Source organism: Corythoichthys intestinalis, chromosome 11 (genome assembly GCF_030265065.1).
Source record: "Corythoichthys intestinalis isolate RoL2023-P3 chromosome 11, ASM3026506v1, whole genome shotgun sequence".
NCBI lineage: Eukaryota > Metazoa > Chordata > Actinopteri > Syngnathiformes > Syngnathidae > Corythoichthys > Corythoichthys intestinalis.
Window position 1 is genome coordinate 48237952 of NC_080405.1, and position 20958 is coordinate 48258909.

The 20958-nt window shown below is 39.3% G+C and overlaps 1 protein-coding gene across 2 annotated transcripts in view; it reads right to left on the reverse strand.

The window, feature by feature from the left end:
* glrbb (glycine receptor, beta b) overlaps positions 1-15532 on the reverse strand; it is a 45727-nt gene extending 30195 nt beyond the window's left edge. For both annotated transcript variants that reach the window (XM_057850180.1, XM_057850181.1), the window contains exons 1-2: positions 15218-15532; positions 5103-5246 (exon numbers count right to left, since the gene is read on the reverse strand). In XM_057850180.1, coding sequence (XP_057706163.1) covers positions 5103-5227 — 125 coding nt within the window. In that variant the 5' untranslated portion in view covers positions 5228-5246; positions 15218-15532. The remainder of the gene's footprint in view (positions 1-5102; positions 5247-15217) is intronic.
* Positions 15533-20958: the final 5426 nt, after the last annotated feature.

The window sequence follows — 20958 nt, forward strand, 5'->3', positions numbered from 1 at the left end:
TACATGTATGTCAGCAAATTTCAGCAAAGCAAAGCTGCATCTTTTGCCTCTAATATCTTCAATACCATGAAGATAATCGTTTACTAATCGAATCGTAACAACCTGAATTGTAATTAAGGTTGGGCATCGTTTGAAATTTAAAAATTCGGTTCCAGATAGGGTTGCTCTGATCATGTTTTTTTTGCTCCCCATCCGATCCCGATCGTTTTAGTTTGAATATCTGCCGATTCCGATATTTCCCAATTCGATTGCTTTTTTTTTTTTTGTGCTCCCGATTCAATTCCAATCATTCCCGATAATTTTTCCCAATTATATACATTTTAGCAATGCACTAAGAAAAAAATGAATAAACTCGAACAAATATATACATTCAACATACAGTACATAAGTACTGTATTTGTTTATTATGACAATAAATCCTCAAGATGGCATTTACATTATTAACATTCTTTCTGTGAGAGGGATCCATGGATAGAAAGACTTGTAATTCTTAAAGTATAAATGTGACTTTGTATATTGTGACTAAATATTGCCATCTAGTGTATTTGTTGAGCTTTCAGTAAATGATACTGTAGCCATTTAACTGTTCTGCCCAAATGCATGATGGGAAGTGCAACCATGACTGTGCGTAGTGGCACCAATTGATATATCTTCTCTGCGTTGGGAAATAACATAGGGTGTTAAGAAAAAGATGAACTACTACCATGCTTCCCCACATTGCCTCCCACGATACCTCTAATTGTTGAGAGAGGGATTGTTAGGCTTTAGCCAATTAAAAAAAGGCTCCAAAGACTGCCAAAATTCACTCTACTCATTTTACGCTGCCTATTAGCTCTATATATACGTAAAACGGCGCCATTATAGATTGAACACGACAATGCGTGAGTAGGTCGTGCAGTGCATGCGTTAAATATTTTATTGTGATTCATTTAAAAAATAAATTAATTACTGCCGTTAACGCGATACATTTGATAGCCCTACTTTAAGCCAAAACTAAAGACTCTGGATGAGTGTAAGACATTTTGTCTGTAACGTTAAATACAATTAGAAAACGATTTAATTCAAAGATATAGATATATATTAAAAAAAAGGCATGTTCGATATTTTTTTGCCGATTCTGATACTTTGAAAATGAGGTGATCGGACCCGATCGACCGATCGATCGGGACATCTTTAGTTCCGGAAGAACCAGAGTGTTAGAATCGGGTCCCATCAATAAACCTAATCGTGATCGAATCGAAACGTGGGGTGCCTCAGATGGCACACCCCTACTAAATTATTAATAGGTGTCAGTGGCAGTTGGCTCAGGGTGTAGCCCTCTTCCTGCTCAAAATCAGATCAAATAAGATCGTGTCAAGCACCCCCGCCGGCCACCCTCATGAGAAGAAGCGACACAGATAATGGATGGATGTGATTGAAAAGTGATTTCGCATGTTAGGAAATATAATTATCTGTTTCGGAGTAGCTTGAACTGATTGATTGCCTGATCTGTTCTATCAAAAACCTGCATCAAAAAAAAACCTGTTTTCCTTTTGAAGCTATGCGCTGCAGAAACATATAAAGAGAGTGCGGATGTTTGGGATGTTTGGATAGCAGAGGCGTAGAGGCAGCAGAAGCTTGAGAAGCAGATCTGGTTGGAGAGCAGAGAAGAGAAAGCCTTCCCCCCGTGGGTGGCAATGAAGTCTCCTGCCAAAGAATCCCTCCACCTCCCTTCTCCAAGCACTTTACATGTCATTATATAAACGTTATCCCGCACACAGGATCGGTGCGAGCGCTGTGCAGGAATGTTGCGCACTGTGTGCGTTGTTGCCATGATCAAAGTCAAACACATAATTCCCGCCCGATAAACCTCTCTTTCCAAGCTTCGCTCTTTTACAAGCACCGCAGCTTAAGTGGAACCAAGTGGCTCCACAAAAGCCAAGTTTGTCATACAGCTTACACTACATTTGTTACCATTTAAGGCACTTTTTCAATATACATATAGATATGTATATATAGACTCCAAAGGGGCTGTTGGGACCTTGATACATTTGAGGCTTTAGCTGGTCAAACAAACGATTTGATGGCCTTCCCCCACCTCATTTCGGCGCTTTTGTTGGAGCCAACTTTCACTTCATGGAAAATAGTGGGTTCAAGTCAGGACTGTAAATATCTTCCTGTGCACTTTTTTAACCTCACTAATATAAATTTCATTAGCATATACAGCTAAATCTCAATGAAACAGACCAACAAATAAAGGACTTGCGATTCATCCACAAGTACCAATGCAAGAACGACAGCGTTGGACAGAACTATCCACACTTCGTTCTGTGGGGGCATTGTGACAAAACCAAAACAACAGTTGTTATTTGGCATGAAAACGGAACATAATTGAGAAAAACCACGCTAACTTCAGTATTAGTGAATAATTGTTGTTTTTTTTTTTTTTTTAAAGAAGTTGCGAGTTAGCGTGACAGTGGCTCACTTCTAAGCCCTCGTAGCATTTAAGCTAGCGGACTTTTGTTAGGAAAATTAGGCTAATTTAATGTATTGTACAACTGTATAATGAAAACAAAGGGATATTCTACTCTATTCTAGTCCATTCTAAATTTACATATTGATTAGGGTTGGGCATCGAGCATTGAGCATCGATGAGACCCAGTTCTAACACTCCGGTTCTCCCGGAACCGTTCAAATTTTGAAATTTCGATTCTATGTTTTGATGCCCTAACTGCCGAGCAGTAAAAAAAATGCTACCGAAACCACGAAGAAGCCATGAGAAGCGCGTGTTTGTGCATTGCAACTTGATTACAACCATGGACACGGTGCGGCTGCGCTCAAAATTTTGGCTTAACTTTACAAAAAAAAAGACCAGTCACCTCAGTGCAACATTTGCAACACAACTGTATAACACAAAGGTGGCTGCATGACCAATTATGCACGACACTGGCTTCATGGAAAATAGACTAAGTGCAAAGCTAGCTGAGTGCTACATAGTTGACACGCTGCGCCGTCAGAACTAGGAAAGGAAAACAATACATTACGTCTGTCTTCTGCTGTTCCCGCGATCCGACCCCGGATTAAGCAATAGATGATGGATGGATGGAAAATAGTACGAGAATAAATCGTATTATTACGTCGGGCTATAGTCGATATGATGTATGTAGAACTAGATCCAAATGGCCGACCGGGGCGGTATTACAACATATAAAGAGAACTAGATGGTGGCGTTAGTAAACAGCCGCCATCTTAAAGCAGTAGAATCCTCCGTTAAAATCAACAGTATTAAAAGGATTTTGTTTTGGAATATGTGTGTTGCTTATTTAGAAAGAAGCAGCCATATGAAGCATTCAATTACTTTTTTTTATTGAACTCGTAGCAGTGAAAACATAGCATCACTTAGCAAAGCATCCTAGCCAGACGCTCTCATCTCTTCTTCTCTGCATTATACGTACACACTACTACAGCGCCACTCACTGGCTTAACTGGTATTGTCACAACATAAACATTGCGTGTGTCTGTAAACACAACAGAATCGGTTTTACAAATAAGGAAACCTTATTATTTTGCCTCATCTAGATCAAATTATAATCAATAGAAGATTTTATACTAATGCATCGTTGTAGCTCCCAGCTAAGGTACATGTATGGCAAAAGAATATAAGTAAGTGTTTTCTCTCTGAGCTTTTGGAAAATAAACATTATTGTGAACGTGCACTCCTTTGGAAAGAAACTTCATCACATTCGAGTTCAAAGACTGATATTTATATACAAGTTAAAGATAACCCTGTGAGAAGTTCATACAATTAATAAATTTAATATTAATTGTATTAATACTAAATTTAAAATTCATAAATAATAAATTTTAAATTCATATAATAAAAAAAAAAAATAATCGAGAAGACATTAATATAAAGTAATACCATTTTAAACTGTAGATTTTTTGACCGTGTCTTTTTTTTTTTTTTTTAACCCTGCCTCTTAAAAGAATCAAAATTGAGAACCGTTCGGAATCGGAATCGAAACATGGAACCGGAATCGGAATCGTTCAGTTTTAAACGATGCCCAACCCTAATACTGATGAGACCTGATGGATGTTTGAACACCAATTGCTTTGTGCCAAGTGTTTTATTGTTAAAATGCATGTCGTTTTGAACATAAAGCCTGAATTACTCTTCTGCGTTACGATGACGGCGTATCAACTACAGCGTCAATGAGCATTCGATAGTTCTGCGGCAAGGGAATGCGTTGCTCTGTAATTCACCGTCAAGCCACAAGAGGGGTGTGGCGTTGTGTTTGTATGGTTTTGGGGGACTCTTGACGACTCCCTCTAGTTTTCTTCCAGTTACACAACAATGGCAACGGAGATGGAACGCTTGAATGTGGATCTTCAGCTCATCAACATTGAACAACAAATGTTGATCATACAAATGTTAAGGCGCAGGCGACACAGAAGACGGTGGCGGAGGTGGTTGTTAGCGCAACAATGTTTGTAAATGGCGGTGATTTCGCGCTGAGCCGGAAAAAAACTGTGTGACCGGACCAATCACAGTCCATTTGCGTCACGTCACCACTCGTTAACGCGACACGTAGTGAGAATTCTGTGAAGCTGCAAGTCAGGCTACGGCGGAGGTTTGTAAATCGGATGTGCCTTGATGCCGTAGGTCTGCCGCAGAAGCATAACTCAGCCTTACGTGTACATATGTGTGGTACAGCTTTAAAAATGGTCATGAGTGAAGGAATTAAAAAGCAAAATTACCTTGTTTGCTGTCTGAAAAACTTAACAACTTCACGTTTAGTGAAGAAAGAACACGTCATATTAATAAAGTATAGTAAAAAAAATTGTGAGGTCCAATAAGGTACTGTTTATGTGACTAAAAAAATAAAAATAAAAAATGACTGGAGACAAAATGGCAGATGAGACTGCGTCATAAAGTCGAAATCGTGTGAGACGGGTAAGTTGTAACCCAGGGACTACATGTATATTAAAAGTTTTAACCTTCTATATTCTACAAAATACTACAGTATATTGAAACAAGTTTAATAGCATTCCAAGGTTATCTTGTAACATTACACTTAAAGATAATTAGTTTTGTGCTACTGTTCTATTTGCGTTGTACTTACGATGGGCAGTAAACTTGCTTCCCTTTTTTCTTCCCCTTCTTGGTTCCCTTCTCTTTGGCAGACGCTCCCTGGAGACAAATGCAAAGAACCAGGAGGAAGAGCACCAGTTTCTTCTTGACCCCCATCCTGTGTGTCGAGTGGAGCCTGACGGGGTACGAAAATAAAAAAGAAGTCGCTTTAATCAGACTTTAAAACAAAGCTGAGCTGTCAAGATGGAGGAAAAAAGCACATAGCAAATTGTGTCATACTTATGACAACAGAGTGCCCAAAATAACTGGCAAACGGTGGTATACTCTATTATAGCTTAATTTAATCAAAAATAGGGATGCACCGATAATTTTTTTGCGGAAACTTGTATGTTTTCTGTTTCAGTGTGAAAAGCTTTGTACTTTTTTTTAAATTAAAAAAAAATAAATAAAAAAAAAAAAAGTGAGAATTCTTAGCGAGCATTGCTTGTTGATAACTACAGATGTCCCGATCGATCGGGATGATCGGGTCCGATCACGTCATTTTCAAAGTATCAGAATCGGCAAAAAAATATCGGACATGCCTTTTTTTAATATATATATATTTTTTGATTAAATCGTTTTCTAATTGTATTTAACGTTACAGACATAATATGTTACACTCATCCAGAGTCTTTAGTTTAGGCTTAAGGTAGGGTTATAAAATTTATCCCGTTAACGGCGGTAATTAATTTTTTAAAAAATGTATCACGTTAAAATATTTAACGCAATTAACGCATGCGCTGCACGACCCACTCAGGCATTGTCGCGTTCAATCAGTAATGGTGCCATTTTACCAATATATAGAGCTAAAAGGCAGCGTAAAATGAGTAGAGTGAATTTTGGCAGCCTTTGGAGCCTTTTTTTAATTGGCTAAAGCCTTACAATCCCTCTCCCTTCGATTAGAAATATCGTGGGAAGCAATGTGGGGAAGAAAGGTAGTAATTGATCATTTTCTTAACACCCTATGTTATTTCCCAACGCAGAGAAGATATATCAATTGGTACCAGTACGCACAGTCATGGTTGCACTTCCCATCATGCATTTGGCCAGAACTGTTAAATGGCTACAGGATCATTTACTGAAAGCTCAACAAATACACTAGATAGCAATATTTAGTCACAATATACAAAGTCACATTTATCCTTTAAGAATTACAAGTCTTTCTATCCGTGGATCCCTCTCACAGAAAGAATGTTAATAATGTAAATGCCATCTTGAGGATTTATTTTCATAATAAACAAATACAGTACTTATGTACTGTATGTTGTGTATATATTCGTCCGAGTTTTATTCATTTTTTTCTTAATGCACTGCCAAAATGTATATGATCGGGAAAAAATATCGGGAATGATTGGAATTGAATCGAGAGCAACAAAAAAAAAGCAATCGGATCGGGAAATATCGGGATCGGTAGATACTCAAACTAAAATGATCGGGATCGGATCGGAAGCAAAAAAACATGATCGGAACAACCCTATTGATAACCTTCTTGTGCTTATTAATTAGGTGTCAACTTAAACGACAACTACCTCTACTACACACCCAAATTAAACTAATAGAAGACAACCTCAATAAATCCCACAAAACACATATTCTAACTGTGTCTATTTTTTCTAGATGTAAAAAAAAAATGGCCCACCCACCTCCAAGAATGAAATGAATAACTTTTAGTACCATGGCTGCTTCACAATTCAGGTCTCGTCAGAGCAATGTGACCTCCAATCAGGTAGCGGCACCTCAAATTAGCGTCCATTTCAGTCGAGCAGTAAAGTGTAGGACTTCTACGACATGCGCCGCCAACGTCAATATAATTTGAACTTGCGTGTTTGTTGTAAAGTCAACCCTAGGTCCCCGTACGAGAGAATACAAACACATTGATTAAGAGGCAGTTCATGTAAGCAGCATTTGGAGTCATAAATCATCCTTGTGATGCAGTCGCCATTGTACAATTTAAAGATGTCGCAGCCAAACTTGCTTCCCGCACATTAACTATCACAGTTTATAGGCTAGACGGAGTGTCTTGGCCGGGAAAACTCACCGGCTCCTCTGCTGCTCGTTCATCATCATATTCATAAGAAGACCTCGTCGCCATTGCCCACTTCAACGCCTTTTAACTCTACTTTGCCCTAGCAAGGTCAATGCCTTTTCATTAATTGGGACAGGAGTCACATACGTCTGTCTGCTGACATTAACCGAGGTAAGACCTTGGTAAAGCTGTGTCTGAATATAAAAATATCTTCCAATGCCAAGTCACACTTATGTATGAAGTTTCTCGAGAAACAAAATAGTAATAGATGTAAGGTAAGGGTGTAACGGTACATGTAATAGTATTGCACATGGTGCTCGGTTCGGAACGGACACGTACCGAACGAGTTTCTGACGTAATATAACTAGAGCTGTCCCGACTAGTCGACGTTGTCGACGTCACTGATGACGTAAATGCGTCGACGGGCAAAACATACCGTCGACGGGTAATGACGGGTTTAAAAAAAAATTACATGCGGATAAAGTTTAGAATGGCAGACGCTCGCGATACAGGCGGTTGTTACTGGCACCCCCAAGGGGGCCGCTGTTATTTCAATGTGACCGGCATTGTCAGATTGAGCAAAGAGGAAGAAAGTGGGCGAGCGAGAGAGAGGGAGCGAGATCGGCGAGATGGAAAAGTGCGCGGGCCGGGTAGCGCCGAGTTGAGTGGCTTCATCCCCCACTTTTTTTGATTTGGTCAATAAAAGTATCCTTTAAGAGCCATCCGACGCCTCTCGGTGTTTTTTATGCACGCCGCCGCCTTCCCGAGGAGGAAATCGGACAAACCCTGACGAACCGTCGACAACGAGCCAAGTGAATCCCAGGTGAGGAGTTGAAAACACCGCCAATTTCCAAAAAGGGCAGAGATGGTTACACGTGAAAGTGGCATAAAGCTAAAAAAGCCGACCAGAATAACCAGAGCCTGGAATTATTTCAAGGAAAATATGGAGGGTGCCACTGTGTGTACTCTTTGCTAAGCTGAGCTCGCATACCACGGTAGCACGTCGGCTATAAACGAACACTTGAAGCGCCGTCACCCAAGTATAATTTTCCAAGACAACAAGAAACAACAAGCTAGCGGATTGTAAGTCCATACAACTCTCTAACGATTTTTTAAATGGAAGTTGCCTTTATGTGCGTCGTATCAACGCGCATTTTATTTAATAAAATAATTAATATAATTATATATTTTTTTAAATTATTATTAAATTTATTAGGATCATGGAAGCTCCCACTTAGGGAAAATATATACATATATCCTGTATATACATAATATAAAGAATATATATGGAAGCACCACTGGCCTGCTGACTGTAATCCATGACTGCAGTAATGTTAGTTATTTAATATTATAAAGTTTTACATATAGTAGTATACTATAAAATTAATACTATATACTTAATTTTTGTTACTGTGGGTATGTGTGCCTTTCATTCACAATAATTGTGGTAATATTTCAGTTTGCCTTCTGCGTTACCTTCAGGTTAAAACAAACAAAAGTTGAACAGTTTTTCCCCCTCCCCAAAAAATGCGGAATGCACACCGGAAAGAGCATCTGAACTCACACAAAGTATTCTGAAAATGATTGTCCGGGACATTACAATTCATTTTGACATTTAGAACAATATAGACAATGACATACCGCAAAAAGAGTAAGAATTGTTTTGACTCCTGTTAAAAGGGTGAAGTCACAGTGTTTCCGTGTACATTTTTTTTGCACCATTTAATGCCAGCAGCATTTGACCTCATTGTTTGTGATTTATTATTGATATTTATGTTATTTATTTACACTTTAATAAAGAATTTAGGTGTTCCAAAATGTTTTTTGTGAATTAATAAGCTTTAACAAAAATTTCATTATTAAATTAGTAAAAAAAAAAAAAAAAAAAAAAAATTAGATTAGTCGACTAATCGTAAAAATAGTCGGCTGACTAATCGGGAGGAAACTGGTCGTTTGGGACAGCCCTAAATATAACCCTTACTTTTTGAGGCTGTGAGTCAATCGGGTTACAGTTTCTTTGTGTAGATTATATTTACTCCGTCTTCTCAACTATAATGAGGACCAACACGGTAGGACAGTATAACCCAGAAACGTCAACGGCGCGACAACGTGGCTGCCGCGAGAACGCAGTGAAACGCGGGCGTTAGAGTCAATCAGCAAATGCACACCAGTCGCAGTGCGGCCGCGTGTTAGATGCGTCCCAGAAGTGGCTCAACGCGACGCACGCGAAAAGAACTGACGCGAGACGCGGCCCTTCAGCGTCAATACTACTACCGGTAGCTAGGATCGGGCCGGAAGTCACTCGTGTAAAAATACGGTGGATCCGGTCGATTTTCAAACTAATATCCAATCATAAACTACTTTTTGAGTCCATCAGATCTCTTGAGTGGTAGGTCGGGGCACAGTTGACTTGTCTTTGTTGATTTACTGCTGTCTTCTCTGCTATAATAATAACCAACACGGCCCCGTGTTCAATACAAAACCCTCCTACCACAACAAAACAAGTAGGAACTAATATTCATATAGGAACTAAAGTTATACAACATAAAATATACAATATAAATGAATACTACATCACATTTGTAAAATATAGACACATAATAAAATAAATAATAGCCCCTTTAAATAAAATAAATTGAAATGAGCTAAAACACCTGTAATTAAATAATAAGAATAATACAGATCCTGTTTACTCAATTTATTAATTTCGGTGTGGCGCTTTAACTTGAGAAAATCCACCAATAAAGCTTTTCAAAACCGTTCATAAGAAAAAAAAAATGTTTCATTGAGGCATTTCATTTGTAAAATACATGTTAAAATCTACTTCTTTTTTCTTTCTTTCTTTCAAAAAGAAAGCTGACCAATACGCGGGGTCTGAAAGGCAAATTTTTGTCGGATTATCTTTAAATATCGGCCACTTTTTGAGCAGAATTCTAGCTTTGTATAGGCTCATGTTCCTATTGTTGAAAGCACAAAAGTGTGTAATAAACAACTAGCACATTTATATTTTGCATTTTGTTTTCTTACTGTACCGAAAATTAACCGAACCGTGACCTCAAAACCGAAGTACGTACCAAACCGAGATTTTTGTGTACCGTTACACCCCTAATTTAAGGTGTGATGATTTTGTGACCTATCGCGACATAATCTTCTATTAGAATAAGTCAATGGTAAAGCAACACTATGTAACTTTTCAGTTTTGGTTGATTTTAGCGACGCCGGTGGGCAAAAGCGGTAGTATTTCGCCTTAAGGAAGACTGCGTTTCCCATGAGGACCAGTGCACACTCGCACAGAGTCGTGAAATTATCAATCAACCATAAATCAATCTCCCGATCGCCTGCAGATGGATTTCTGTTTCCAGCGGCTGTGTGAGGCATGAATAGTAATAAGGTAATGAATCCAGTTGAGGCTAAACAATAGCATATGACGGTTAGAAACCGTGTGGATTAGTGTGGCTAAGCCCCGCACCCAACCCGAACTCGTCAGCGCTGAAGAGTTCGGTTTGGGCGTCATGCCAGCGAGTGAAAGCTGGGCCAATGTTTATTCTTTAGTATCCTGGTAGCCTCCCTTTATTTTTTTCCTCCTCAGACAAAACTTTTTGTCTCTTTTGTTGCTCTGCCATCTGTGCAGAATTCGCGCGAAAGCGTTCGCATCGACTTTATATCGTCTTCATAATGAATGGGGAATGGGGGAAGTGACGTATTCTGTAAAGCAGTCAGCACATTTGTAGTTCTTTTGTGTGGCAGGGTTCCTGCCACCCTCCTCAAAGTTAATTAGTTTTGGTGAAAGCGATACAGACTCCCTCAAGAGAGAGAGGTGTCATTCAACTAGTTGTCAGCTGACATATTATCACAGATGTTATGAAAATATTTTATAAAGGTTGAAAAGTTACCTAGTGTTGCTTTAAGTGGTTTGGTATACTAACGTAGATTGATTTGCTGACCCGTGTATCAACAATCGTTATATTGCCATATAATGAAAAGATATTATTTATCTTGAGCCTTGCGCAACAAATCGTATCATATCTGAAAGTACCCAAATGTTCCCACCCCTGAATAGAAGTAGTTTGGATTTCAAATTCTACAAACCGATGCAACTTCATTAGTCGGATTTGGAAGCATTTCGAAGTCTTTTATTGCATTTTATTTCCTTAATGTAATAAAGTTAACACACAAAGGAAACAAGGCATCCTTCTTGCTTGTTTACATCCACCAGACACTGTTTTTTTCTTGGGCTTTCATTTCTGTGCTCCTTATCTATGTCTATTTTTTACATTGAGCGCCCTCATCTTTCAATTGAGGCACCAAATAAAGGTAAAATGTCAGCAATAAGTTGTTAACACAAAGTGTTATACTTCGTTATATACCAGCTACCTTGCTGAATCCTCCTCTAAAAGTGCAAATAATAGAGAAATACACAAATTGACACCACAAAAGATCTTCCTTTTCCCCACAAATTAATCAAATGAATCATTAAAAAACGTGGCACTTCTAATACTGAGTTAACTGATCACACATTAAACAACACTCAATTGTGCATTAGTAACAAGCAGTATTCCGTTCAGGTTTTCAATTAAAAATCAATTACAGCTTTGTTATCAACTTTAGCTTGTGCTAGTAATAGAGCAGACTTAATAGGGGGAGAGAGAAAAATGAAACACTGTTTACAAATCATTAAAACATTGCTGGACATGCCTTCAAGTCTGCTAGCCAACCAGAAATCTTTTTCAAAGTGACTTTGCCTCTGGCTGAAGTTGTCTCTCAGCGGCCACTGAACAAGATCGCCCTCGTTCTGTTTGATCACGTCAGTGTTTAAAGAGCAGACTGTCACACAGAATGGCAGAGACAGACACACATGCATGATCTATACTAAAGACTTTAGGTTCGATAATGTATCACCGTAAAGATGCCACATAGAACTACTGCGACAAGCACTCACACTCCTATGTCTAATATACCTGTTTCCCACTGGGGATTACATGGACAAATACCTCAGTAAGAATTTAATAAAAGCACAAGATCACAGAAGATTTCCAGATTAATTTTGTCCATGGGTCCTTGGGAATTGTTCCTTTTATGATAGGTATGTTGACCAGAAACAATATTAGAGCCGTAAGCAACTTTAAATAGGCCCTTGGACGGCAATTTTTATGGGGAATCCTCAAACTGGTCATCAAATTTTGATGTCATGCTGTGCGCACTCTAGGTAGCAGAGACAAAAAGCATGGGAATTTAGTGTCATCCATCTGTCCTTGAAATCTGCTTTTGACTAGGGCAAGTTCTTTAGTGTTGTACTTCATCCAAAATGTCAGGTTGACTTTCTAATCAATTTTAGCATGGTTCTTAAAAAAGGGTTTAACCCTAAACCATTCAGAAATAGCTTGTTTTTATATTTAGTAAAATATTATAGATCTATTCTCTGACCCATTTATCAACAATTGTTGTCTTGTATTACTGTGAGATGATAGTTATCGTGAGGAGGGCTGCAGCTATCGATTATTTAGGTAAATCATTAATCTATCCATTAGTTCGAATAATCGAATAATCGGATTACGATTCTTTACAAACATTTAATGTGTTGCACAATAAATTTTCGGAGATGTAAGACAAAAAAATACAAGTGTTGATACCTGCAATAACATTTTTTTTTGTTTGCTAAGATCGCACTTTCAAAAGAGCATTATCTGCGAATACAAAATAACATACTTGAGAGTTTCTTCAAACTAAGCAGAATTGCACTTTCATTTCACAGGAGCAATAAATTTAAAAATATATGAAAATACAAGGTCTTAGCCTCAAACGATATAAACACAAAAATGAGGTACAACAAAAGAACAATTGGATAACTTGCATTGCAAAAGTCCGCTAGCTTAAATGCTATAAAATGCTAACTTTTTTTTTTTTTTTTTCCACAATGCTCTTAACAAATCATTCAAATACATTTCCTCACAAAAGAATTCTAAATATATGTACTTCTCAACTAAATTACTAAAACATCAGCAAACATTTTAGCAAAAACTAAAACTTTCAACCTTATGTTGACCTTAATGGGAAGCAGTTGGATTCAGCCATGCTAGACAAAGTTATGTCATATTTACTTTTGTCACTAGAGGGCAGTGTATTCTCGCAGTCAGACATTTGGGCATTAATGGCGTCACCAGCCACAACAGAGCGTCGCCATATTGAAATGGGGGCAAAACCCGAGTCACAAGCAGTTGCTCTGTCGTGCATTGTAGTACAAACGCGTTGAACTTCTGTCTTATTTGCGGTCTTTTTTCCATCGGAATGACTAAAAGTTGCCGTGTTGCAGGTTGTAACACAAGGAAGAGTTCGGAGCCGCATTTGAAGTTCTTCATTCGTCCTCGTGAGAAGAAATGGACAAGCAATTGGCTGAAAGCAATCAATCGAGGAACAGTAAAAGAAGACCGTTCCGTGGACCAGGCACATTTACGTTTGCATCCGACCTTTAATTACTGGTGAGTAAACTTTAACCGATTTTTTTTTGCCCCAATTAGCTGCTAGGATTCAATAGACTAGGCAGTGGTTATTATTACCACTCGCAACTCGCAAAGCGTTATTTTTCTTTTGCTGTGAACTGCTCTGATCGGGCAATCGGTATATTATTGGCCTGGTGGGAATTGGTTATTTTGCCGTGATGTGTTCCTGGCTAAATAACGCTTGAAGGTGAATTACCGGTTACGGCAGAAATAATCACTCTGTATATACGACCAGTTTTTTTTTAGTTCCACACAGTACATATTCCACGTAATTGATAACGGTCAACTTACTGGGTGAGTTTATGAGGTAGTTGTAGATGTTTCCGAACTCCACTGCAGGCAATTCCTTTGGATTGTTTATCTAGCTATCAGCTGGGACTTTGTATGGGCAGATTTGCAGGCCAATACACGCTAATTTTAAGTTCTATCGCCTCCTCGTGTCTGTCGCCAGTGACTTGTGATAACAACAAGTCATGTTTAAGACGTTTTTATGAAAAAAGACGTAAAACACAGCTGAAATATATGAATTTCAGACAACGTTTGTCTATGCATGTTTAGCTGTGCGTGCCCCCCTCTCAAAATGGCGACACGTTGTTATAAGTGACATCATCGTGACATCACACCGACTGCGAGAATCCACCCAAATCAATAAAACTAAATGCAAATACTGTCAAAACAAACATTTCAACGCCACTCCAATTAAACGAATCCTCGAAGCAGCAAAATTTGATTCAAAGCTTTTTCTAATCGAATTACTCGAGTAAATAAATTAATCATTGCAGCTAATCGTGACCGTATCACATCGGGAGGTACCTAGGGGTTCCCAGCCAATTACTGGACCCAGGACCTCCAATCATTCACACTTATGATCAACTAAGAATCTATCATGTATATTTTTATAATATGGCGTATTTGCTGTTCAAACTATTCAAAAAAGTAACTAATAAAGTATGTATATCTAAAAAATTTCTTCGCAGAATTTTATTGTGCAGGCAATCAAACAACCACACTCAAATTTGCATTTTTGTAAAGTATGGAAGAATGCCGGAGTGCCAGGAAAAAAACACACAAGCATAGAGCGTCGCACTCCATTTAAACCCTGAACCTCATAAATCTGACGGAAAAATGGCCAACAACTGTATTACCCACTGTACTTAATACAGTTACTGTGCAAATTGATGTGGTCTGTACGGTAACGAAAACATTAGCACTGCCTTCAGTGGAAAAATTGAAACTGTTTAATAAAGGTGCATATGTGCATCTCTATTAGGTGTTATCTTTTGGTTCTCCCACTAGACAGGGAACAGTTCTACTGGTTTGAGCAGGTGTACCGAATGTCCTGCCCAGTAAAGGTGCATATAAACAAACTAGAACCACCATTTTATGTGCATGCATGCAACAAGGATGCTGCATTGGAAAGCAAAAAGCGACCACCATGTTAGGGAGGAAGGGGAGTGGAGGGTAGATGCCAGGAGACTAAACACGTACACAACTACCCCCTCCCTCTCTAAAATGGCGGCCAATACACGTCACGAACGTAAACATTACGAGCACTACGTCAAAACGTTTAGTCTTATCCGTCACCTGTCAGACGGTGGTCGAAAAACTCCCCTCCGGACCGACCGGCGAAAGCTAGCTGGGGCTAATCGTCGTTAACGGCGCCTTCCCGACCAGCAGCTGCCGCTCCTTTCCATCCTCCTTCCCCGGGGGGCTTTAAAGCGTCCTTCTTTGGCAAACTGCGGTCTTTACAGGAGAGTCACATCCTCGCGTCCATGCGACATCTTGCCTGCGTTACATCTGTGTTGCTGTTTGTTGATGTTTGGGGTGCTGGATATATTTTGGATGCTGTCGGAAGCCCAAGATGGAGGCTCGCTAGCTCGTTCGCGCGCGCACCTGTCATGCAACATGCGCAGTAGCGGCTGCGCAGAAGGTCCTTTGCCATCAGCACCACGGAGAGAGCACGCGCCTCCAGCCCCGCCCCTCCTCGTTTTTCCCGCGACTGCGAAATATTCACGTGACTTGCTGAAACCCAATCACTGTCAGAGACACAGACACGGAAGCTACGAATATGTCGTCATGGTTTCTCTGGGGGAAAGCGGTGAATTGATTTGATACAAGGGCGTAAGTTTGCATAGGGACTGTAGGGACATAACACGACTACATAACACAACTTTCTAGGATGCTCAAATTGTCCCCACCAACCTTTAAGCAACCTTATAGGCATTTTATAATGAGTTCAGTTGTAGAGATAATTTAGACTGTCTTCCCATACGTTGTAAGGATAGAATAGACCCTACCATTATTCAGTGAATTACAGTGGTACCTCGACATACGATCGCTTGGACACACGATCTTTTCGACATCCTACGTAAAATTTGACTCGCCGTTTGTTTCTACATCTTACGACATGCTCGAAATACGACGACATGACAGCACCGCAGACGAACGCACGGCGGATTTTCTTGTGTGAGAAATCAACACAGGTTTCAAAAAGGGTGGTACAGGTGGTGAAACAAGGAAAAAGGTGACGCATACCTTCCAAATGAAGATGCAAATTATAGAAAAATATGAGCGTGGGGTGCGCATCCGTGAACTGGCTCAACATTACATCTCCATGGCCCTACTCTGACCACCGTTCGCCAGTCTTTATAAGTTTAGCTGACGATTATTGTTGTGGTTACATCGCCAAAGAAATCCTCATTACATTTACCCCCTTTCACTTGCTGAATGCGACAGTCCATTTCCCCCCCCTTCAAACGCATTTTTGATTGGCTGATGACTTGACCCACCCCCAACATACACACGCACGCTCACACTCACACAGCCCCGACAGAAATGCACGTCGACAACATGCCGCCTCCTGAAGATGAGGTATATTAGAGGTTTTTTGGCCAGCAGCAGCCACTGTAAGTAATTTAAAATGACGTCAATGTTGTGGAGGTTGGAAACACACCACTAATTTTGCTACTGAAAGTCTGACCTGCATCAGAGTTAGTATAACATAAAACTGTGTAAACTTGCTTACCTGCAAAACTCGTGTAGGAAGCTGCGTAGAAGTGTCCTTCTGTTTGTGTTCTCTACTGTTAACGCTAATTAAACTCTGAGAAATGTTGTGAACTCTGCTGGTGACTATGGGACCAGAAAAATGTGAACAAGAAGCTGCTTAGAGACAGACGGGTGCTGCAAAACCTCATATGTTGCTAACACAACACAAAGTACACGCAACATAATTATAATTAGCTATGTATGTATTTAAAAAAAAAAAAAAAAAAAAAAGTTTTGGGATGCCGCGAGCTACCCACACTAGCGTTGCAATCGACTGGTTGATCGTGATTGACGCAATGAGCACCACTGATTTAGCCTATCAATGAAATAGGCTCATATTCGTGAGAAATATAGCCCTGAGCTCCGTTCACCCAATCTGTTTGGTTTTATTAATGTTCCATCCCGAGCAAAGTGTACATGCAGGTTATGCTGTTATATCGTCCCTACCAATGTTGAGACCAAACCTACACCCTTGATTTGATATTGGGGAGAATGGGGTTGGTTGTCACAATCTGTACTCTTTCATGAATATCATTCCATCAATATCTTAAATTAGTCTTATATATTTGAGAAGGACTGGGATGTGGAAGAAAACCTGGTAAGAACCTACACAGGAATGGGAAGAACACACTGGAGCCTAGGCTTGAACCCTTGATCTCAGAACTGTGAGACGTCGTGTGAGACATCGTGCTAAACAGTCGCTCCGCTGCCTGCCCACATACATATACATTTGAATTATCTGAAATCTCATGAGATAACGACATGGACTTTTCACATGCTATCAAACGTACAGTAGATGATAGCCTGCAAATCACAATCTACATTGGATATGTGCAGTGTTGTTAATCTTACTTTAAAAAAGTGATGAATTACAGTTACAAATTACTTCTCCCAAAAAGTAATTGCGTTAGTAACTCAGTTACCTGAATGTAAGAGTAATTAGTTACTTGGCAAAGTAACTGGTGTTACCTTTCATGTTTTTTTTTCACCCCCCCCAAAAAAAAAAACCTTTGCTATGTTTGGAAGTCATTTAATGTTGTGAATCAACCGTTAAAGTTGTTAAAATTGCTCCCGTTATAAGAAAATATATTATGTATATATATATATATATATATATATATATATATATATATATATACAGTGCCTTGCAAAAGTATTCGGCCCCCTTGAACCTTGCAACCTTTCGCCACATTTCAGGCTTCAAACATAAAGATATAAAATTTACATTTTTTGTCAAGAATCAACAACAAGTGGGACACAATCGTGAAGTGGAACAAAATTTATTGGATAATTTAAACTTTTTTAACAAATAAAAAACTGAAAAGTGGGGCGTGCAATATTATTCGGCCCCCTTGCGTTAATACTTTGTAGCGCCACCTTTTGCTCCAATTACAGCTGCAAGTCGCTTGGGGTATGTTTCTATCAGTTTTGCACATCGAGAGACTGACATTCTTGCCCATTCTTCCTTGTAAAACAGCTCGAGCTCAGTGAGGTTGGATGGAGAGTGTTTGTGAACAGCAGTCTTCAGCTCTTTCCACAGATTCTCGATTGGATTCAGGTCTGGACTTTGACTTGGCCATTCTAACACCTGGATACGTTTATTTTTGAACCATTCCATTGTAGATTTGGCTTTATGTTTTGGATCATTGTCCTGTTGGAAGATAAATCTCCGTCCCAGTCTCAGGTCTTGTGCAGATACCAACAGGTTTTCTTCCAGAATGTTCCTGTATTTGGCTGCATCCATCTTCCCGTCAATTTTAACCATCTTCCCTGTCCCTGCTCAAGAAAAGCAGGCCCAAACCATGATGCTGCCATCACCATGTTTGACAGTGGGGACATATCGTTTTGCATTGTGGCCAAAAAGTTCAATTTTGGTTTCATCTGACCAGAGCACCTTCTTCCACATGTTTGGTGTGTCTCCCAGGTGGCTTGTGGCAAACTTTAAACGAGACTTTTTATGGATATCTTTGAGAAATGGCTTTCTTCTTGCCACTCTTCCATAAAGGCCAGATTTGTGCAGTGTACGACGATTGTTGTCCTATGGACAGACTCTCCCACCTCAGCTGTAGATCTCTGCAGTTCATCCAGAGTGATCATGGGCCTCTTGGCTGCATCTCTGATCAGTTTTCTCCTTGTTTGAGAAGAAAGTTTGGAAGGACGGCCGGGTCTTGGTAGATTTGCAGTGGTCTGATGCTCCTTCCATTTCAATATGATGGCTTGCACAGTGCTCGTTGAGATGTTTAAAGCTTGGGAAATCTTTTTGTATCCAAATCCGGCTTTAAACTTCTCCACAACAGTATTTCGGACCTGCCTGGTGTGTTCCTTAGTTTTCATAATGCTCTCTGCACTTTAAACAGAACCCTGAGACTATCACAGAGCAGGTGCATTTATATGGAGACTTGGTTACACACATTTGGATTCTATTTATCATCATCGGTCATTTAGGACAACATTGGATCATTCAGAGATCCTCACTGAACTTCTGGAGTGAGTTTGCTGCACTGAAAGTAAAGGGGCCGAATAATACTGCACGCCCCACTTTTCAGTTTTTTATTTGTTAAAAAAGTTTAAATTATCCAATAAATGTGGTTCCACTTCACGATTGTGTCCCACTTGTTGTTGATTCTTGACAAAAAAATTAAATTTCATATCTTTATGTTTGAAGCCTGAAATGTGGCGAAAGGTTGCAAGATTCAAGGGGGCCGAATGCTTTTGCAAGGCACTGTATATATATATATATATATATATATATATATATATATATATATATATATATATATATATATATATATATATATATATATATATATATATATATTGGGAAATTTGGGAATATTGGGAATATATTGGGGAAACCCATTGTCAGTGTATCAAATACTTGTTCTCCCCAGGGAATATTGGGAATATATTGGGGAAACCCATTGTCAGTGTATCAAATACTTGTTCTCCCCACTGTGTGTATATACAGGGTTTCCCCTAGGATTTTTTGAAGCTGCGGTGGTGTGCTGCATTACAAAACATTATTTGAAATCATTTCCCCCCTTGATTTTGGTGAAAAATGACCAACCTTTAGCTGTATGGGCTTAATAAGAACAAATGGTAATATTTACCAAAAGTAAATTGAATAATCTGACCCATTAATCTGTTAACTAGTCTTTAACACTCAAAACAAGATGGAAAAAAATATTCAAATAGATTTAAGAAAAATCCTCAGATTGAAACGTTATAAATTTGCAGTGTGAAAGTTAGTACAAGTCAATCCAGATTTATTTTTGCATTGATCATTTAGCCTATCAATTAATTAGGTTCATATTGGTGAGAAATTAAGCCCTGATCCCCGTTCACCTAATCAGTTTGGTTTTATTAATGTTCTGTTCCCAGCAAAAAGTGTACATGCAGGTTATGCTGTTATAGCGTCCCACCAATATTGAGACCAAACCTACGTCCTTGTAATGGAGCCATTTCAAGGTGTAGGGGGAAATTCTAATTGCCGTGCAAAGAGTTTTACTAGTTTTGGTGAGAAGGTGCATAGTTTTTTGTTGTTGTTGTTGTTCGTGAACTACTTTTCCACACAAACGCACATCGAGGTACCATTTAGCTTAGCAAGTAGAGGTATGAGAGACATTTTTTGAGTGTCCCAGAACTCGTGAAACTTGGGGGAAAAAAGCGCATTCATCAAGGTTTCGTCAGCCTTGATTGCATATATCCGTCCGCTGTAACAGCCCTGCATTTTCTGCTATTGAATGCATTGTTGACACATTAGCGCGGCGGCACTCTGACCCGCCGCTCGGCGCAAATTCATTCAAACTTGCCTCTTCGTCCGAGACGGCCGTCCACCACTCACTTTCGCCGAAAAGTCCGACCCAAAATACATTAATGCCCGGATGAGGGGAAGAAGGACAGGAGTCTGTATTGGCTTAGCCACTTTATTGTGACTACAATAATAAAGAAAAGGAATAACAAAATAACGGCGGGCTTCCGTGACATGAGACCGCTATTTCCTTCTCGCTTCCCTCTACGTCACAGGTCCCTGGCCGATTGTCACTTTTTAAGGTGGCCCCGTATAGTTACGGACAATACAATACACATTGAATAGGTTGCCGCTGAACCCTTCACATTAGGCTGCCATTAGTTTGAAACGGCCTTAAAAAAAAAAAAACATCTCTTTTGCACGGCGTGGCAGCTTTTATTTTGTTGTGGCGGTGCGCCACAATATTTAATATGTAGGGGAAACACTGATATATATATATATATATATATATATATATATATATATATAT